At 40.6% G+C, this 20744-nt stretch overlaps 1 protein-coding gene across 4 annotated transcripts in view; it reads right to left on the bottom strand.

The window, feature by feature from the left end:
* Positions 1 to 1366: 1366 nt before the first annotated feature.
* ZNF608 (zinc finger protein 608) overlaps positions 1367 to 20744 on the bottom strand; it is a 104295-nt gene continuing 84917 nt past the window's right edge. For 3 of the 4 annotated variants that reach the window (XM_064176594.1, XM_064176593.1, XM_064176596.1), the window contains 7 exons: positions 11406 to 11493; positions 8409 to 10860; positions 5748 to 6165; positions 5018 to 5190; positions 4043 to 4196; positions 2419 to 2500; positions 1367 to 1450 (listed from right to left, as the gene is read on the bottom strand). In XM_064176594.1, the coding sequence (XP_064032664.1) occupies positions 1444 to 1450; positions 2419 to 2500; positions 4043 to 4196; positions 5018 to 5190; positions 5748 to 6165; positions 8409 to 10860; positions 11406 to 11493 (3374 nt within the window). In that variant the 3' untranslated portion in view covers positions 1367 to 1443. Of the gene's footprint in view, positions 1451 to 2414; positions 2501 to 4042; positions 4197 to 5017; positions 5191 to 5747; positions 6166 to 8408; positions 10861 to 11405; positions 11494 to 20744 lie in introns of those variants that run through there. The other variant, XM_064176595.1, reaches the window with a different exon arrangement.

Raw genomic sequence — 20744 nt, 5'->3', positions numbered from 1 at the left:
TGACAGGTCCTCTGGTTTTAGGCATCTACTAATTTTTGAAGTGGGGAAGGGTACAATACAGATACAACAGAAAAAATCTGCCTATAATTTATAGCACACAGAGCTGCTCTGAAACAGATATTAGAGATTTAATTCCCATTAATACCATCCAAGGTGTTACTATGGGCCTTTTTCTAGTGCCTATGGAGGTCAACTGAAAGAGGTCCACTGCCATCTGGCTTGGGCTGCGCATCACCCACTGGGAAAGGACAGCACCACAAGCCCAGTGGGGAGGCATGGAATAGCTGCAGGAGCACACCAGTAACTGATCCCCAAGGAGAACCTCTGGGGACACAGACTAGTAGCTGTGTGGTAGCTGCAGCCTGTTACCTTTGCCTATGAAACTGGCCTATGTCTTTGAAAGTGGCCCATAGACACCAAGGAAGTACAAAATCAACTTGTTTTCTTTATTCTGATTGCCAAATTATTTAAGGCAGGTATAAAAATGAAAGCATTCGATATACATTTTGCATAAAATAAACTAGATTACAGCATAAAACAAGTAACCAGGCAATGGCATTAGAGTCTCTCTTCTAAAACTGGGCAATTGTAAACATTAAAAAAAAGACTGCAGGACTATTCAAGTAATAGAACAATCACAGATGTCTTCTGGTATGCAGGCTATTAGGTTATCTGCCATTCAAGATTATCAAAAAAGACATTTCATTATTCACAGATGCTCATTATCTCCATGTATATACACTATATACAACACAGTTTTTGTGGTACTAGAATCCCCATGCCTTTCAAAGGTATATTTTGCACAATACACAATTACAATGAAACAGTGAATACAGTAACATTTTACACTGATGCATCTTAATAGGAGCTACCAAATAGACGTCTACATTGTACCAAAGTGTCATCACAGTTAGCCTCTCTGAGAGCTTGTGGGAAATACCAGAAGGGTATGCAAGGTTCAGGCACACTGATACATAACATTATTTACAATTGGAGCAGAAAAAAAACAAGGGGGGGAGGGGGGGAAGAAAGAAAAAAAGGAAAAAAAAAGAAGTAAAGAAGTAGAAGAGAAAAGAAACAAAAATATTTTTGCAGTTAACGCTTTCTAAACATGAGAAATACATATCTCCTTTTACTGTGTGGTTCGCAACTTAGCAGCAGACCCTGTGTGCGAGCCTTGGTACTAATACAAAAAAAGTAAAGAATATATATATTTTTATATATATATGTATATATATATATATACGCATATATATATATAAAAACAGAAGTCTAATTACAGCAACATTTGTTACTCTGATAAAATCTGCAATTTACAAAAATGAAATGACTGGTTTTTGCCTGCCATTAAGGCATTTCAAATTAACACCATGGAACTGATGTCTGTAATAAAGCGCTTCCTCATGTGATCCAGTCACATGATAATGTAGATCCCCAAAATCATCATTCTCTGAAAAAAGAAAGAGGAATATTTTAGTATGCAGTATCCTTCCCTTTTGTGCACCTTAGACACACCATAAAATGAAATCTGGACAAGAACGGAAAATAGAAAACCATCTCCTTGTGGCTCCCCTTAGGATCAACATACCAACAATTAACCTGAGCTGGGATTTATCTTCTGGTATCCTACCATCCACCAGCCCTTTCATGACTGGTTGTTTTTTCTCACTCAAATGCTTCCAGTTAAGAGTCTTACAAGGTCACACTTTTTCAGAGTCAGCTTTCAGAATGACACTCATAGCCATGGAATACTACAGTACCGTTTAATACACTAAACTCTGAAGCTTGATGTGGCCATGATGAATGAAACCCTCATGTTAAGGACGCTTTGGGTTTTTCAGATGAGATGCAATATAATACTGAAGAGTGTCTTTCCTCTTGAAGAATAAGGATGATGGTTTTAATGGTAAATTCTACTGAAAATCTAGTACATAACTAAGAGGTAAAAGCATGGAACAGATATGTAACTTAAATGCAGTGTCACCTTTAATGGACTCCCAAGCAAACCTCTCTGAAAGCAAAGTCAGCAAACCAGGCAGACTTGCAGAACAGATAAAATTTTAAGTTTTCCTAGCAGTACATGGACTGAACATGAACTTTAAACTCTTTTGAAAAAATCTTTAATCTTAAATTGCATTTCATAATCACTTGTTTTATCTTAGTATCAAGCTTTAAAACACAGTATATATAAGACTCAGAAGACAGGCAGGTTTCATCTTAATGATTAAGTTAAAGGCCACAACTAAGAACAAAAATGTTGCCTTCAAGAGAGTTAACTACAATTTAGCTCAAGTCTCAAGTTCATCACTTTTAAAATCTGTCATATAAGGAACTGAAGACCATAAGGCTATTAAAACTATGACTTTCATTCTCTTCTTTATGTTAAGAGATACAATTTACTATTTACTGGATATTTACCTTCTTTGTGCAGGAAACATACCAGATGCAGATGCCTGTGCAGCCACCTGCTGAGTGGCAACAAGGGCAGCTGAGGTCAATCCTGAAGTAAGGAAGAAACAAAGAAATGTAGATGTACTTCTTGGTTTAAAGCAGTTTTGTGTTCAGAGAAACATTAGGAAGCATCTCTAAGGCAAAAAGACAAAAAACCTCCACCACCAGGAAATGGCAGGGTTTTAAACAGCATGTATTTCAGGTAACAGTGTTAAAACAGATTGCCCAGTACAAGAGTTAGGGCTCTTCGGCCTGAAGAAGCAAAGGCTTTGAGGAGAGGAAACCTTGTAGTAGCCTTCCAGTATCTGAAGGGGGCCTACAGGAAGACTGGAGAGGGACTATTCACAAGGTCTTGTAATGACAGGATGAGGAGTTTAAATTGGCAGAGGGGAGATTTAAACTAGATGTTACAAAAAAGTTCTTTACAGTGAGGGTGGTGAAACACTGGAACAGGCTGGAGGTGTTCAAGGCTAGGCTGGATGAGGCCTTGAGTGATCTGTTCTAGTGGGAGGTGTCCCTGCCTATGTCAGGGAGTTGGAACTAGATGATCTTTGAGGTCCCTTCCAACCTAAACCATTCCATGATTCTATGATCAATATGCCTTCATATAGTAAACTGAATTGTCCTTGCTATTTTACAAGAAAACACAGTGATCCAACTTACTATAATCCTTTCCAAGGACTGCACTGCAAGATGCAAAGTGGTTTGTATGAGTTCCTTAATAGCTCAGGAAACAACCAGAATCTAAAGTCACAGTGAATAACAGAAACTACATACTAGCTGCTCAGAATACAATGCTTTCATAAAAACAAAAGTTTTGCAGTTATTCTGAACAAGCATAACGCATCCTAAAAGGTGTATGGAATCACCGAATCAGATTAAGCAATGTTCAAACACAACAGAAATAACTGCTGAGGGACCAAGTGAACGTTATACATTAATGTCATTTAGCCACCACCTCTGACAGCATGTACTTTGGTGCGTGGAAGCAAATCTCCTTTTAATCCAGCTAGTGTCCAGGGATAGAGAAAATCAGTCAAAAATTGCTATAAATAAAACCTAAGGTGAATGAATTGTATCTTACTGTGCTGATTTTTTCCCTGAGTGCAACTATGTGCACATCATTTGCCAAAATACAGAGTCCTCTTTCAGATAGTCAAATTATAACAAGCTCAAGCCCTTGTGACTCACAATGCCTTGTTCATAAAACATGTTCAGTATAAAAAGCTTTTGTCTTTGCTACACTTCTTTCATTGCTTACACAACCCTAATTATACAAAAAGGAGGTTGTTTGGTTTGGGGGTTTATCTGCCTTTCAGCCAGTTAACGTCAACTTACAGTAGGAATCAAAACATTCTTGTGAATGGCAGCCTAACTGATACATCCTTAGTAATGATCTAACACTCAGTTTTAGGAACAAAACTTGGTCTTTCTCAGGCATGAAACTATTCATGTGCTGTTATTCCATGCTGTGAATTTTCAAATCTAAATCACTTCTGGTCTAACAAGGGGATCTCTACTGAAAATAGGTATGATTTCCACTGTCAAGGTAATGACTACATGAGGCACCCACTGCTGGAAACCTGCTCACCTTGAAATGGGTCATATTGTCCAGGTATAAGGGGATAACCCATTCCAACATGCGTGTGATGGTGCGTATGGAGATGCCGCTGGCTAAAAGGGGAATGACGGTCTCGTTCCCTTTCTGCTTCCCGTTCACACTCAGATGCTGTTTTTTCCACAGGCTGATAACACAAAGTGAAAGAAAACTGATGTAAGAATTTTTAAAGGGATGAAATCAGAACAAAACCACACTTGCCTTTATCTGGCAACAACCTCTCAAACTTGAAACTGACTTTTTATTAAGAAATCTTTCTGCTATATTATTTGTGATTCTAATCTAAAGCTGGTGTATCTGGCTAATTGAAGGGTTTTCAAGGTATACAGACTTTGAGGAAACACTTGAAGCCACTATGATAACTTCCAGTTTTAGGCTTTTTTAAGCTTGTCTGACTGGCCAATGCCAGGACAACCTAGCTGAGCTGCTGAAAGTTGATGTAAATTAATCCTCAGCCATCTTCAGTGCATTCTGTGGATCAAGTTTGCCTGATTAAAGACCTTTCTTTCTAATGATCAGTGACTTGTTCACAGGTGGAAATCTTTGGAAATGAGGGCTGGTAAACTGTTATTTGAAAGATGTTGCTTCTTGGCAAAATGTAGGGAGAAGGTACTACCAAATCCCACTGTCCAATTTTTCATTTCATTATCTGTTTCCAAACAGGAGCTTCCTGCTCAACTGCAATAAACTGTACACCAGCATGCATCTCTGAATCTACATTTCCATGTGAGTCCATTCATTTAAATTAGGAAGACTGAGCAAAGAACTGTGCCACTTCCGGTTTATGCCATGCAAACATCCTGACTATAAATTGCTTTTATTTAAAGCAGTACCATAAAGAAGAACCATGAGTTCAGAACCTGCTGCCAGATCATGTGCTTTTTAAAATTATGTTCTCTACCACTTCCTGTATGCACCACTCTTCAGTAACAACAGATGAGGCCTTACAACAGGTGACTTGCTGCGATATTGGCTGGCATGCTGCTGGAGCAAATCCAGTGCTTTGGACTCAGTGGCTGATTTCGCATTGATGCTTGGGCTGGTACTGACTTTCTCTGCCTCTTCTCTCCCTGACATCTTCCCATAAACTGGATAATGAAATCCCGGAGACAGGTAGGCCCCTGCAGGTAAACAATAAATACTACATCAAGTGACCGTTTTTACATTTTGGTTATATCAAGGTGGGAGGAGGGAATGCCAGGGGAGAGGGTAACATCAAAAATGGATCAGGTGACTATCAAACAGCATTTTGCTCTTCAATATCTTCACCTAATTTACCCTGATGAATGGAGGTTATAAAAAGGGGTTGAGCTGATCACCATTTTAGACATTTATGGGTCCCCTTTAAGTGAAAAGAATAGTAACTATAATGGTTCTGACAGTAAGTGCTTAGAATATTTTTATAGGCAATAAACTATCTGTCAGTCTAACAGCAATAGCAGACTGTCAGGGGTTGGGAAAACTGTAGCTGGGAACTGTGACAGATCATAAAAGGCACATCTTGTATTAAATCAGTTTCATCTACAGAACTTTCCCTAGTGGAAGCACAAGCCAAACAAATGTCACCCATGAAGCTACTAATATACCCTAGCTACTAATAGGAATATTAAGATGCAGGCTCAACACTTCAAAAGTGTAAATCTTAACTAGCATGCAAGGCAAAATTCAGAATACATACCAGGATAGCTGTGCATTAGGACAGGAGAGACTGCACGATAGGCTGGATGGTTGGGATCATACATCTGTGGATAAGGATAAGCATGCAAGTACTGGATATATGACTGATGCTGACTCATTGGTGAGGAAACTGCTACCCTAGCACCTCGAGAGTCCTTCCAATTTACAGGTGTCTTTTGATCATCATTTTTAATCTTGCTCTCATCCACTGATTGAGAATCAGAACGCTTGACCTCTTTAGGCTCTTCTTTAATGCTTGCTAATGAAACAGGGAGGTTAGGGAGAGAACTTTCCTTGTTAGGGGTTTTTCTAGGGTTGTCTTCTTTTAACTTTTTCTCTCGATCAAGTTCTTCTGATTTTTGTTGATCAAGGTATTTGGGCTGATAGACATAATGATGCCATGTTCGTGAATCTGGATCCTAAGATGAAGGAGAAAAAAAAATTCTGTTCTGAACTTACATGTTGAAATAAGATCATTATTGATATTTCCCATACTTCGATTAATGTATTTTTAATAGCTGTTTTAATAACATATTCCTATTACATAGAGGAGACGTTTGCTTGCTACAGAGTGCCTTGAGCTCAAAGTCAAACTAATATTCCCATGAAAGAGCAAGAGACTATTATCAAAATTTAATTCAATTGCTTCATTTTATATCCTTCTTCATGACTTTAACTAGTTTAATCATGAAATATACTTGCATCGTATCAAAGTTCTGAGACCACACTATTCATAAAACATTTTAATTAAAGCCCACAGAGATATTTACCCACTAGAGAGCAAAAAGTATCTGTGAACTACAAAATTAAAGCTGGCTAATGATATGCCAGAGCACTTAAGATTACCTGGAACAATCAACTGGAAAAACTGATCTAACTGGAAAGGTGCTAATGCTGCCTCTAATACTATACACATTCAGGAATCAGTGGAAGTCAGACATTAAGACAGACTTCTCCAGTAGAAAGTCTTATATAAGCTGGTGGGGGGATGGGAACACAATCCCTGTGAGGAGAGGCTGAGGGAGATGGGGTTGTTTAACCTGGAGAAGAGAAGGCTCAGGGCTAACCTCATTGCTGTCTACAACTACCTGAAGAGAGGCTGTAGCCAGGTGGGGGTCGGTCTCTTCTGCCAGGCAACCATCAACAGAAGAAGAGGACATAGTATCAAGTTGTGCCAGGGGAGGTATAGGCTGGATGTTAGGAGGAAGATCTTCACAGAGAGAGTGATTTGCCATTGGAATGGGCTGCCCAGGGAGGTGGTGAAGTTGCCATCCCTAGGGGTGTTCAAGAAAAGACTGGATAAGGCACTTAGTGCCATGGTCTAGTATACTGGATAGGGCTGGGTGATAGACTGGATAGAATGATCTTGGATGTCTCTTCCAACCTGGTTGATTCTATGATTCTATGATTTCAAATTTGTAAAATCACACATCAGTAAGTATTTACAAGATTAGGACAACACAGTTTAGAGAACATGTACAAAATATCATAAATACATTTTTACATACGATATTACATAGATGAGTTTATAAACATACAATAGATGAGTTTATAAACACACTATGGAATAAGGTAGGTGAGTTCTTCACAGGAGTACACCAAATCAGTACTGAACAGTAACAGGAAGACTTTTTTTTCTAATACTGCATAAGCAAGAGCTAATTGTAAACATTGTCTTCAACTCTAACACATGTATGGCACATGCAGCAGAAACGTAGGCTCACAACTACAGATGTTGGGACAGTCTGGTTCAAATACTCATTTCAACCAGCAGAAATTTTGTACTCTGGACTGTATCATCCCACTTCCTTTACAGCTGCCTGACTCCCACTCACCTGACCCCATTGTATTTTGAAAGACAGCCCATAAAGTTGAATTCTGGGGTGTTCTGTACACTACATGAAAACGTTGAGCATTGAGGGCTCCGGTTCAGAGCATAGAGGCAGTTGTACTGCAGTGAATGACATCAACGTGATATCTATGAAGGTCAATATAAAGCAACAGATGAAATCCTAGTTCCAGTGAAGTCAACAGGAAAACTAGCAGTGACTTCAATGGAAAGAAAATTTCATCCGTTGTGCAAGTCTTAGGAGCTTAAGGTTGGCTGAGAAGGGGAACCTAACTGCTTCAGAAAGGTCACCCTGGGTTAAGATAAAGAGCTGAGCTTCAAGCCAACTCTTCAAAGAAATAGGTCACCGATCTTCAGTAAAGGCCAACTTTCATTTAACCAAAAAAAAAAAAAAAAAAACAAAAAAAAAAAACAAACCACTTCAAACCATCTTTCGATTTTACCTTAAATCTTCTCACAATGAAAGCTGCTTACTTCTGTTTGAATTTTCTGATTTCTAAACTAACCAATCTGCTTAGAATTTACATCTAAAGAGCAATCTAGTTCTGTTTTATTCAGGCATGTAATTTAAAAGTCTTAAGCCTGTGTTCTATCACCATCTTGCTAGATTTTTTTTTTCCCATTTCAACAGCTAAAAGTGAATGGTCTGTTGGCTTATTCACAGACTACAGTACTATTCAGCAAGAAAAAGAGGACAGTGGACCATGTTTGGCTGCAGACGTACAAGGACATAAAAAATCTCACATGACTGAAAGTGAGACAACTTGCATTCAGAGAATAAAGACACTGTTATTCTACTTCTTGTAATCTCACCTGTTTAAATCTTGTGGTTGGATCTACTCCTGTTTGCTTCATGGAGTCCATAACAGATTTCATCTCTACAGCCTCTTTTATAAGCTGGTGGTTTTCCATTTGTTTGGCTTTGAAACTGTCAGATTGCAGCTGCTGCTGGTGATTGGAAAGGATCTGTGATTTGCTTGTCTCCTCACCTTTGTTAGAAACTGATGACCCTGTTTTAGTGTTATTTTTGCTGGTCTCTGGAGTTGAAGGGGGCTTTGAAATAGTGGCGGATGGAACAGTCTTCTGCTTGTTGTCATCTTTCCCAACCTCCTTCAAGGGAGGGTCATTCTTCCTGTCACAATCCCTCCCAGTTTGTGTCATCTTCTGTTCTGTTATTCTCTGGTCTTCATAGTATTTTTCATACTGCTGCCTGTAAGCAGGGTTAGAGGCCATTAAGGACTTTTGGTCCATATAGAGCCCATAGGCATATTGTCCATAATAAAGTGACTGAGCAAGTGCAGGGTGTCTTTGCGTTATTACTGACTGATGTTGTGGCTGCAAATTCGAGGAAGTGCTCTCACTTTTCTTGGCATCTGATGGTTCTGCCTTCTCTTTCTTCTCAGCCTCTTCCTCAGTCTCTTTTTTGATCTTCAGCCCCTGTGAGGTGCTGCTGTTCCCAGCTGCTGGAGTACTGACCTGTCCAGAGTGCAAGTAACTTGGGGAATAATAAGGATCATAGCCATGGTAATAGGGAGAATGAGACTCTTTTGCTTGAGTCGGTTGTGCTGTGGTTGAAGAATGTCCTTTTACAACACCATCCTTATTAGAAATAATATCCGATGGAGAGCTGGCCTTTGACCTCATGCCTTCTGACCTGCTGTCCGAGCCACCGTCATCAGCTGCATCAGAAATATCTGAGTAAGCAGGGCTGTTGGTTTTAGCGGCCACGTTATCTGCACCATTTTGTGTCAACACGTGCAGTGGCGCCATGGCAGATTGTCCGTTCACCAAAGTGCTGCATTCCATCCTGGAGGCACTCCCTATGGAAGGGCTGGGTGCATTGTCTGTGAATGTGTAAACCTTATCTGCTTCAGCCTTAATACTTGCCATTCTGCTCTCTTGTGACTCTGACAGTCCATTAGCTAGCACTTCATTCTTGTTGAGATGGTCCTTTAAAAAATGCCCAGATAAGTCTTTCCCAGACCCTTTTGAATCCTCCAGCTTTCCCAGTTTAGAGTCCATCTTGGGGCTTCCAGTCTCTTTGCTTTCTTTGTCCTTGAGCTTTCGCTTCTCCTTTTTCTTTTTGTCTTTGAGTGAAGTGAGAGCTGGGTTTACAGTGCTTGGCTCTCCCATAATTGTAGGCTTTGGTTGAATAGGTTTTAGTGGAGGGCTCTTTGGTGTAGCCTGAACAATAGTAGTTGTTAGAGAGGGCAGTCCCGGTATTGTCCCTGTAGTGGTGGTTGTAAAGGCTGTAGTAGGTATAGCTATTAATTGTGGAGGAGTTGGTGCTGGTGCTGGGGCAATGGGCCTCGCAGTTTTCAGTTTGGAAATGTTTTTATCTACTTTGCAATTGTTGGCTTTCTTACCTTTATCACCCAAACTCTTTTTGTCAATTAACCCTTCAGCCTCCAGTTTTGGCATTTCAGTTTGCAAACTGCCATCTGCTACTGAACAATTATCCAGTGTGGCTGCCATATTAGAAATTACTGGAAGGCTGTTTAGCTCACTGTTAAGACTCTTCTTTTTGCCAGAATTCTTGCCAGTTTTGGAACTGACAACTGCACCAGGGCCATTGCTGGTCAATTCCCTTTTTCCCTTGGGGGTCCCTGGGGTAGTGACAGAGGAAGGAGATGTTGGTGCTTTTAGTGGATCAAAGCCTGGCAAATTTGTGCTTGGATCACCGCATTCAAGTGCCACATTACTCAAGGCTTCCTCACAGTCTGAAATTTTGTCTTCACTGTCAGGCTCAAATTCCAGTTTGTTTTCTGGGTCCAAATGTGCATGAGCCTGATGGTATCGCAATCCATTAATGTGCTTGTACTTTTTGTTGCAGTTGGGGTGAGGACAATCAATCAGCACTGGAGAAGAGCAGCCTTGGTCCAAAAAAGTAGTCTCAGGTTTCCCATGTGGGGTGGTGGGAGTGCTTCTAGAATTAGTACGAACACGCTTTCCAGATTTATTGTCCTCTGAACTGGAGTTCAAATCTAGCTCTACTGCAGGCTTAGTCTTCCTCTTGTTTGTGGAGGAGGGGCTGGCTTTGACTTCGTCCATCGCACAGTTTGGAGGTGTCCTGCGCCCGCTTGAGTTAAGGCTGCCCCTCCTCCCCTTCCCATTGGCACCACCTCGATTCTTATTCTGAAGTCCTCTGGACTCTGCAAAACTCGCATCATTCCCAGGTACAGCTGCAGCTGCAGCGGACCTTGCCCGCTTGCCCCTGCCCCGTCCTCCACGCATTTCCAGGTCACTTGTTGGCGATTCACAAAATCTGTATAAACAAGAGCAGATTTCATAAGCAGGAGCTGTGAAGAGAATAAATGCCAGAACAACACCACTTCCTGTAACAGAACCTTGATACAGGTGAAAGAAAAGATACCCTTCTGCCAAAAGAGAATGTTACAGTCTCAAAGGGAAAATAATTTTTTAAATGGACAAAAATAGTAAAAACAAGAACACCTGACTGAAGCAATGGAGAGAATTTTTTTCTGAACTTACAGAAATTTATTTTTAAAGCAATTGTCCTTTAGCTGAATCCCATCTATTTCCCCTGCCCTCTCAAAAACACAAGTGAAAAACAAATCCAAAAACCACACAAACCCCCACCACTCCAAAAAAACCAAAAACAACCAACCAAACAAAAAAACACTACAGAACTTCACCTCCACATTTCAGTGTGGAACAGAGAATTACTTGTTCCACTGCTGCATGGTTTCAATTACAGACAGTTGTTTTTTATTAATCTGTACAGTCTCCTGATAGAGACTCAGGGTGAAAACACAGCAGACAAAAAGCAGACTCAGAATAATCACCTACCTAGGAGGGGCCCAGTCATGCTTTGTGCAGTCCAGCAGTGTTCCCACATAAGTCTTGTTCCTCCATGTAACATTTACTACTAGGACACCTGCCAGTGAGAAAAACAAGGTATTATCACTGTCAGAAAAATAATTAGGGTAGGTTCTTTGTTTTATTCCTTTTTTTTCCCTTCCCCACAAAGGGACAGCTCTATTCTTACTTACTTTCAAACACTGTGGTACTCTTCCTCTCTTCTGGTTTCAGTGACTCTAAGTTAAAACCCACAGAAAGATAGCAAATGACAAAGTGTGTCTCCTCACATGTGTATGTGTGCAAGAGAGTGTATGCCTCTGTGACTGTGTGTGTAATCAAGATATAGCTGACAGAAGGAAATGGGTTTTGCCATGTCCTGCTGTAAAACAGCAACACTCACCTCTTAATTTTGCTATTATTGCACATAATTGCTTTTGCTTGGCAGCCAGCCAGCATAAACTAAGCAACAGTTACAGTGTTTAAATCAGTAGGTGACTGAGAAGAATCTGCTTTGCTTTGAATAACATGATAATGACACTTCTATTTATTTGAAATTGCATAGACTAAACATGCACACACATATGTATACACATTGCAAGTTTTGTTCAGCAGATATAGATGGAAGCATGTATTATTTGCCTTACTTGTTCTTCTGCAGACAGCAAGAGACCAAACATGAAATTCCAACCATACAGTAAAGCTAAGAGGAACTGCCAGGTACATAGAAAGAATTATCTTTAAAATGAAAGTACCGTAATTTAATTGGTTTACCACTCACAACTTTTATTAAATGTAAACTCATATGTCCACCTAAAGCAGACTTCTAATTTTGTTTTTTTGTTTTTTTTTTTTTTCAAATTATCTCTGTAAAACGCATGTAGTAAGGACACCCTAAGTAGCAATAAAATATGGGAAGTGTCGATCAAATGTTTGGGTTTTTTTATCAGTTTGCCTCCAAACACTTCTTCACATAATTTATCATCATGTTTATGGACTAGCCAGCATAATGACCCCTCTAATTCATTACCTTTCGCAGGTAAACACATGGTAGTGTTCTTAAACCAGCCATCTCTTCTCACTAGAAAATACACTGAAACAAAAAATATGTTTTACCTAGCAAAGAAAGGCAGGATGCAAAATGTTTCCAATTTATGAGGCGTGAAGACACTGACTCGCAGCTGCCAGCCTTGTGACTTGTTTTTCTTCCACACTTTTCTTGTTCTAGCTGTCATGCTTCTATAATGAATATAATGATGGCATTGTGCCAGAATCTTTCCAGCCAGTCTTTTTGCTTTGTCTTACCAGTGTGATTTCTAATTTTGCACTGAAATGATCCCTCTCTGCTGCACCAAAGTAAACATGCAACCAGTCACTTATTTCCTCGGGGGCCTTTTAGCAGTAGGGAAGTATTTGAAGTGTCGTTACCAGAGGTACCAGGGAAGATGGGATTTCCTTGAAAATTCTCTGTAGCACATTTTAAAATTATTCCATGCATGGCTTAAAGTTGCCATTATGATAAAGCAACTAGAATTTTGTACACTGGGGCAAAGATGACAAAGGATGAATGACAAAAGGCTCTTCCAGGCAGGGATAGAGCCCAGCTTTGAATACCCAGAAAGATTAGGGTTAATTCGTTATGTCATATTCTTGTCACCCATGCAAACTGGGAAGCCTGGGAAAAATGAAAACCACCTCATTCTGTCCTCAGTCCCTTCAAATGAGGGACACCACAGCCACACGGTGGAGGGGGCAAGGGTATGGCTGCTGCCTGCCACCTGTTCCAGCTCCTGATTGGCCATGGCCAGCTCTGCAGCACTTGCCACCACCAGCCCATTGATGGCAGAGGGCAAGCAGGGACAAAGTGATGAGGGCAGTGTGTGGCCTCTGTGTCACCCAGATGCCTGGACAGCACCCAGCACTGATGGGTTGTCAGCTCCTGCACCTGTGGCTCAGCAGTGCTGTAGCTCATTGGTGGTACTTGTGACCTACAGTGCTGAAACCTCCCTGTGCCACTGCCTTGCCCCAGACGGCATCTGTGAGGTGGTTATTTGAGTGAAGGCAAGGGTACAGAGGAGTCTGGTGGGACATGGCTCCACCATAAATGTTCCTGGCCTGTGAAAGGAGCAGGTGCTTCCACAGCCCCTCTGCCACTGGCACCTAATAGGAGGAGCGTGTGCAGGCTTTGGGACCACATGTTCCTCCAGTGCTGAAATCACACTATGTCTTGAAGTGTCCAAACCTCTTCACCTACTGAAATGTGTGGGCAAAAAATATGAATAAGACTACACATCAGCAGAGCCACAGAGTAAATACACATCAGTGGGAACTGGGTTTGTCAATTAGCAACTCCAAGCTATGTTCCTAGCTGCCACTCATACACTAGAGAAATATTAAAAAGGTGTTTTCTCTGGTAACTCGAGGGTTTCCTTCTACCTTTAGCTTGTTGGCTGTGACTCCATAATGCTTCAAGTGAAAATCACAGGTATTTTCCATCACTAAATTCTATTATGTCACATACCCTATCTCCCTGCCGCAGCACAATTGCTCCCTCCTGTTCATTTACCAGCATTTCTTCAATCTCCTGCTAAATGTACAAAGCAAGGAGACCTTTCTGATTTCCCACGGAGTGTTACAGGAGGTTTAACTGTGTCATTAGCTTTTCCCCTGCTAGTTCACCTTTATCCTTTTGTTAAAATGCAACATTACATTTTGTGGTAGTGGTTTTGTGGTTTTATTTTGTTTTAAATCAGGGTGTGTTCCTACATAAGTCTCCATCTTTCTCAATATCTATAGTCTTGTCTATTTCTACATGCATTTCATTTATTAATAAAAGTATATAAAAGACCTAGGGGTAGTATGTTACTTATTAATACAAGCGAGGGCAAAGTAGAAGGTACGGAATAGATATAATAATAAAATCCTCTGAAATCGATACACATTTCAGTAATCCTTATAAGACATTCAAATGACCTTCCAATGTAAGAAAGTCAATACTTCAAAAGCAAACACACCCACGTTCCTCCCTTAACAGTCAGTCACGTTTAGCATCTCATTAAGTTTGTTAGTCTTAGCAAAAGCTCCAGTACTTAAGTAGGAGGAAAGATTAGTCTCCATGCTGTTAGAATAACTGTGGCAAGAAATATATTTCCTTTCCCTAATGAACAGCATATTACTCAGCCACAGGTAAGATTTCATAGAAGTAGCAGTGAAGGTAGCTCATTTAATCTTATCAGATTATGATAGAAAGGGGTCAAGAGAATATAAACAGCATGGGAGGTAGAACTGATCCCTGTGGAAACATGCAACTGGCTTATAAGACCAAAACACTGGAAAAAGAAAATGAAGATAAGAGAGGTATGTAGTCCACACTACATACTAGATGGACTATGAAGAGAAAGGACTATTTTTGCTGCACCCAGTCGCAGTATATTATGACAAATTTCTCCGATCCAAAATACTTGTCCTGGTATAGAGCTCAAGCTCAGAACAAGAGTCTCTGCTGGGACTTCTCTGCACAGTCTCAGAGGCAGTACACAGCAGTCTTCTCAGTCTGCTGGGCAGGCAGTCACATACTAAGTCACATGCTAACTCTTCTACATGTTGTTCCAGTTCCTCTTTTGAGCAGGTGTGTGCTAGGGCATAGCTTTTCACATACTTCCTCCATCTTACAAAATAACATGTCACATATAGGATCAAACTTCATTAGACTAGCATCAAGTCATAAGAAGCGCCTGTAATGTGACTTCACAGTACATTAGACTAGACATCAGACTACACAACATGTAACAATCATTTATGTAACGAGTGAAAATGCAAGGAATGATTGAGGGATCCATAGATTTCATACTGTCTTATAGCGACATGCGTTTTCACCTTGAAAAAGGCCAAGAGACTGAACTATCTAAAGTAACCATTAGTGAAGAATGGGAGAAAAAAAAAATCAGATGCTTGTAATGCAGTGTACCTTCAGACTCTAAAATTCCAATTCAAGAAACACAACAAAATATCTAATCATGTTATTGTGAAGCTGGATCAGACAGCAGTGAATATATTCAGACTACATGCAAATGTTTATTCCATCAAGTAAGAGTGTCAAGAATTTCACCACTTACCTGAGCACAGTTCACCATATTTGAATGTAGTACAGAAAAAAATATCCCAAAATGAGGGTGTAAAGTTCTTGATCTATTTTGTCTCATTATTCCATTTGCAAACTGTGTACTTATTCACAGTTACTGTATATCTGAAGTTAGCAATACCCTCCACAGCCTTCAATGTCAAATACTCAAAGTCAAAGCAGACAAGAATAAGGAAGTAAAAATCTTCAACTTTACTATTCATGCTACTCTTTATCTTTAAGAAGTAGACATAGTAAATGGTGAACGTGTTATGTACAGGAGTTATTGAAAAGTGTCTAAGACAAGAAAATGGGGTTGTGTTGCCTCAAAGTTTTACAGTTCATCTACACTACTGTATTTATTTTTAATTTTGGGCTAAAATCCAGCATTAGCCAAGGCAGGATCATAAGCAAAGCCTTAATGTACAGCAAACATGCACAAAGTATGTTACCTAGAGTCTACCACTTTCAATGAAGTCCCACCTTCAACATCAAAGGGAATTTCATTTGCTTGTTAGGAGCAAGAAAAAAAATCTGTATTTTGGTGTTTTCCTTCACACTGCATGTACCATTATGAGTTTTCTTCTTTACTCACCACATTCATAATCATAATGTTTATAGCCAAAAAAACCCCACCCCAGAACAGACAGAAAAAAGCTAGCACATGTCTAAAGGACAACAAAACCATTTTACATAAGCTGTTCTGATAGATACAGTGTAATAATCTGTACAAAGTAACTGTGAAAAATGTATACTTGGATTTTACTGTGGAATGAAAGGTCACATGCCACAAACATGACTTCTTATAAAATTCATTTTTGGAAATCAAAAGACAGAAGTTGTTTTTTTTTTTAATTAGTTCTGATGCAATTAATCTGTTGTCTTTCTTTGTCCTCCTTTCCTTCTTTTCAGTTACTGCATAATAAAGACCAGAACCAAAATTAGACATTTACTATTAACTAGGTTTATATAAAAAAAACACATCATGACAAACTGGAAATAAACTACCTAAACTGTTTCAACTTCAACAAAGAGTAACATTTTTTTCAAGTCAGCCCAATCAACACTGACGTGATGGCATTCAATAGCTCGAAGTGCAGGGTGCTGCACTTTGGCCACAACAGCCCCATGCAGAGATACAGGCTGGGGTTGGAGTGGCTGGAGAGCAGCCAAACAGAGAGGGATCAGGGGGTGCTGACACCCGCCTGAACCTGAGCCAGCAGTGTGCCCAGGTGGCCAAGAGAGCCAATGGCATCCTGGCCTGCATCAGGAATGGTGTGGTCAGCAGGAGCAGGGAGGTCATTCTGCCCCTGTACTCTGCACTGGTTAGACCTCACCTTGGGTACTGTGTTCATTTCTGGGTCCCCCAGTTTAGGAGTGACATTGAGATGCTTGAGCGTGTCCAGAGAAGGGCAACGAGGCTGGGGAGAGGCGTTGAGCACAAGCCCTACGAGGAGAGGCTGAGGGAGCTGGGATTGTTTAGCCTGGAGAAGAGGAGGCTCAGGGGTGACCTTATTGCTGTCTACCACTACCTGAGGGGTGGTTGTGGCCAGGAGGAGGTTGCTCTCTTCTCTCAGGTAGCCAGCGCCAGAACAAGAGGACACAGCCTCAGGCTGCACCAGGGGAAATTTAGGCTCGAGGTGAGGAGAAAGTTCTTCACTGAGAGAGTCACTGGATACTGGAATGGGCTGCCCGGGGAGGTGGTGGAGTCGCTGTCCCTGGGGCAGTTCAAGGCAAGGTTGGACGTGGCACTTGGTGCCATGGTCTAGCCTTGAGCTCCGTGGTAAAGGGTTGGACTTGATGATCTGTGAGGTCTCTTCCAACCTTGGTGATACTGTGATACTGTGATTTTGCTGTAAAAACATGATCATCACAAGGCACAGAATCACAGAATCACTGGGGCTGGAAGGGACTTCAAGGATCATCTAGGTTCAATACCCTGCCATGGGCAGGGGCACCTCACACTAGCTCAGGTTGCTCAGAGCCATATCCAGCCTGATCTTAAAAACTTCCACTACCTCCCTGGGCAACCAGTGTCTCACCACCCTCACAGTGAAGAACTTCTTCCTAACATCCATCCTGAATCTACCCACTTCCAGTTTTGCTCCACTCCCCCTAGTCCTATCACTATCTGACATCCTAAAAAGTCCCTCACCAGCTTTCTTGCATGCCCCTTTAAGATATTGGAAGGCCACCATAAGGTATCCTCAGAGCCTTCCCTTCTGCAGACTGCACAGTCCAAACTCTGTCAGTCTCTATAGGAGAGGTGCTCCAGTCCTCTGATCATCTTCATGGCCCTTCTCTGAACACATTCTAGCATGTCCCTATCTTCCTTGTAATAGAGGCTGCAGAACTGGATGCAGTACTCCAGGTGGGGTCTCATCAGAGCACACAGGAAGAATCGCCACTACATGCTGGGCACACTTCTCTTGATGCAGTCCAGGATACAGCTGGGACTCTGGGCTGCAAGTGCACACTGCTGGTTCATGCTGCGCTTCTTGTCCTCCAGTACCCCCAAATCCCTCTCCTCAGGGCTGCTCTCAAGCCAGTCACTGCCCAGCTTATATTGGTGCTTGGGATTGCCCCAACCCAGGTGCAGGACCTTGCACTTGGTCTTGTTGAACTTCATGAGGTTACCATGGGCCCACCTCTCCAGCCTGTCAAGGTCCCTCTGGATGGATCCCTTCCCTCCAGTGTGTCAGCCACATCACACAGTTTGGTGCTGTCAGTGAACTTGCTGAGTGTGCACTCAATGCCACTGTCCATGTCACTGACAAGGATTTGAACAAGACTGGTACCAGTACTGACCCTTGAGGGACTCCACTTGTCACTGGCTTCCACTGGTACATGGAGCCGTTGACAGCCACTCTCTGGGTGCCACGGTCAAACCAGTTTTTAGTCCATTGAGTTGTCCACTCATTGAACCCCTCAGGACCAAGACAGGGTGTCATTTATGTAGACTACCTTCACACTGCACTTCTAGCAGCTAATCACACTTGTAAGTATCTAGTCAAATATAACAACACACACTTGCATGTGCTACTTCATCTAAAGAACAAAAGACTGAAGGATGTTGCCTAAAAGAGATACTGATTCTTTTGGTTTCCTTTGTTTCTTCCATGAAGATAAGCCAAGATTTTTTATTACTTTGTATTCAAAACTATGAGTATGAATGAGATCACATGGTTAGGAACCAAATTATCACATTACTGTCTTAGATGCAGGCCCTAGGTTTTTTTGAAACACTGTCTTTAGTAAACAAACACATTCAAATTCCAGTATAGGTAGACATTACTAAATTAATCTGGAAAGCTTGACTTAATGTTTGCAGCATAGGTTGTTTTTTATTTTTTAATTCAGATCACAGCAACTGCTACAAAATTCTGTTACATTTCAAGCTGATTATTTTCTTAGACTCCAAATTTGGTGATCTGAATGGGTGAATGGGTGTTGTTCCCTCTGCTCTTAGCAGAAAAACTAAAGTATTTGCAAAGTTCAAGAGAAAGCAGATCTGCACAAAGTCTTTCTGAACGATACTTTAACTGATTTTTGAAGAATATTTAAATGATCTTCTGAAACTAAAACTCATTTGATTGCTTTTCAGTCACTAGAAGTCACTTATGCTTAAAAAGTCACAAAAACCACTTCCATTTAAATGTAAGTGGAGTCCTACTTATGAGCTTGCTCAAAATTCCCTCAAGTTAAGAATTCCACCTACTGCCTTTACTCTTCTGAGTATCATTTTAAGACAACTTTTGCTGACAGCAGCAGAAGTTCTACCAAAGCATATTATGTTTTGCTGTAATTTTTGTACGATGTACTTCTTTCAAAGCTTAATATCACAAATTCTTGTAGCAATATTCCTATGGCATTATAGCTCTTCAAAACTGAGATGCAATTCTTAATTTGGAGAAAGCATTGCTTGACATAACTTTAGAGAAAAATCAATTCCTTGTATCTTTATGACTATTGAATCAAAAAATGTGTTTGAAAACGCAATTCCATTTACCTTTTGTTCCAGCCGTGCCATGTGCAAATGTTACAGACATGCCTGGGATAGTAAAATTATGGTGTATCTGCCATCAGTGAGTACACACTCATTATGGATTAAACACATCTTATTCTGCATCTGGCACTGTGGTTTTTAAATCTCACATATGGGACTCTCAGATTCCAGTTCAGAAAGACTAGTAAAATATCTAATCCTGTTATTATGAGGCTAGATCAAACAGTAGTAAATATATTTAGACAATATGCAAATGTTTATTTTACCATTTGACATCAGTTTTCTAACAGTAACTAAATTATATGAAGTGTAAAAAGCTGCAAGATGAAAATCTACAATCTTACGATTATCTCAAGTTTTTTCATTGCCATTGCACTACAACTCATTTGCCTCACAACATCCACCGCATCATCATCAATCCTGGACCCACGTATACACCTGCAATTCATTTGGGCATAGAAAACACAGAATAATGTTTATATTAGACTTGCAGTGCAAGGGCTTATTTCTCCCTGATTGGTTCCATCAAGAAAGTAATCTAAAATTAACGGTAAACATTATATACATACAATCAGGTCTTCAGCACTGAATACTGATCTGGCTGACATACAATTATTTACTACTTTAATCATATCTCCATCTAGCATGGCACAAGAATTCAACTACATCTACAGCAGGTGCACGTGTTACAGACACCAATATCAGTAAAAGCCTGAGAATGTAATGCCTGTCAGGTGGCCTAGAAATGCAAGATTGGTGGGGGTTTTGTTTTGTTGGTGGTTTGGGATTTTTTTCTGGGTTTTAGTGGGCTTGTGTTTGTTTTTTGGTTTTTTTTCTTAACAGCCCAACTGCTGTGCTGAATGTCTGAAAAGTGACTTAACCACATCCTGTTATCAAACCATCTGGAGCACAGATCTGCAATTAGTCATCCTGGACACTGGACTTCATCTGAACAAATACCATATAGCAACAGAGCTGAGAAGGTTGGATAGCATTAAGGAAAAGAAATGTAATGAAATACTGCTGGTGAAGTCATAAACCTTTGAGATGCTTAGCTGTGGTGTTAATTTAGTACTTTATGAAAGCATAATAGGCTTAAAGGTTAAAGGACAGAGGCTAAACCTTGTTATTTTAGTTAATGTTGCCCTGCTGGTGACTAAAGCACATTGTCATTATGTTAACCACACAAATTACATCAGGTTCT

The sequence above is a fragment of the Pogoniulus pusillus genome, chromosome Z (assembly GCF_015220805.1).
Source record: "Pogoniulus pusillus isolate bPogPus1 chromosome Z, bPogPus1.pri, whole genome shotgun sequence".
NCBI lineage: Eukaryota > Metazoa > Chordata > Aves > Piciformes > Lybiidae > Pogoniulus > Pogoniulus pusillus.
Note: the sequence above shows the minus strand (reverse complement) of the source record. Positions and strands in the feature narration are given on the sequence as shown.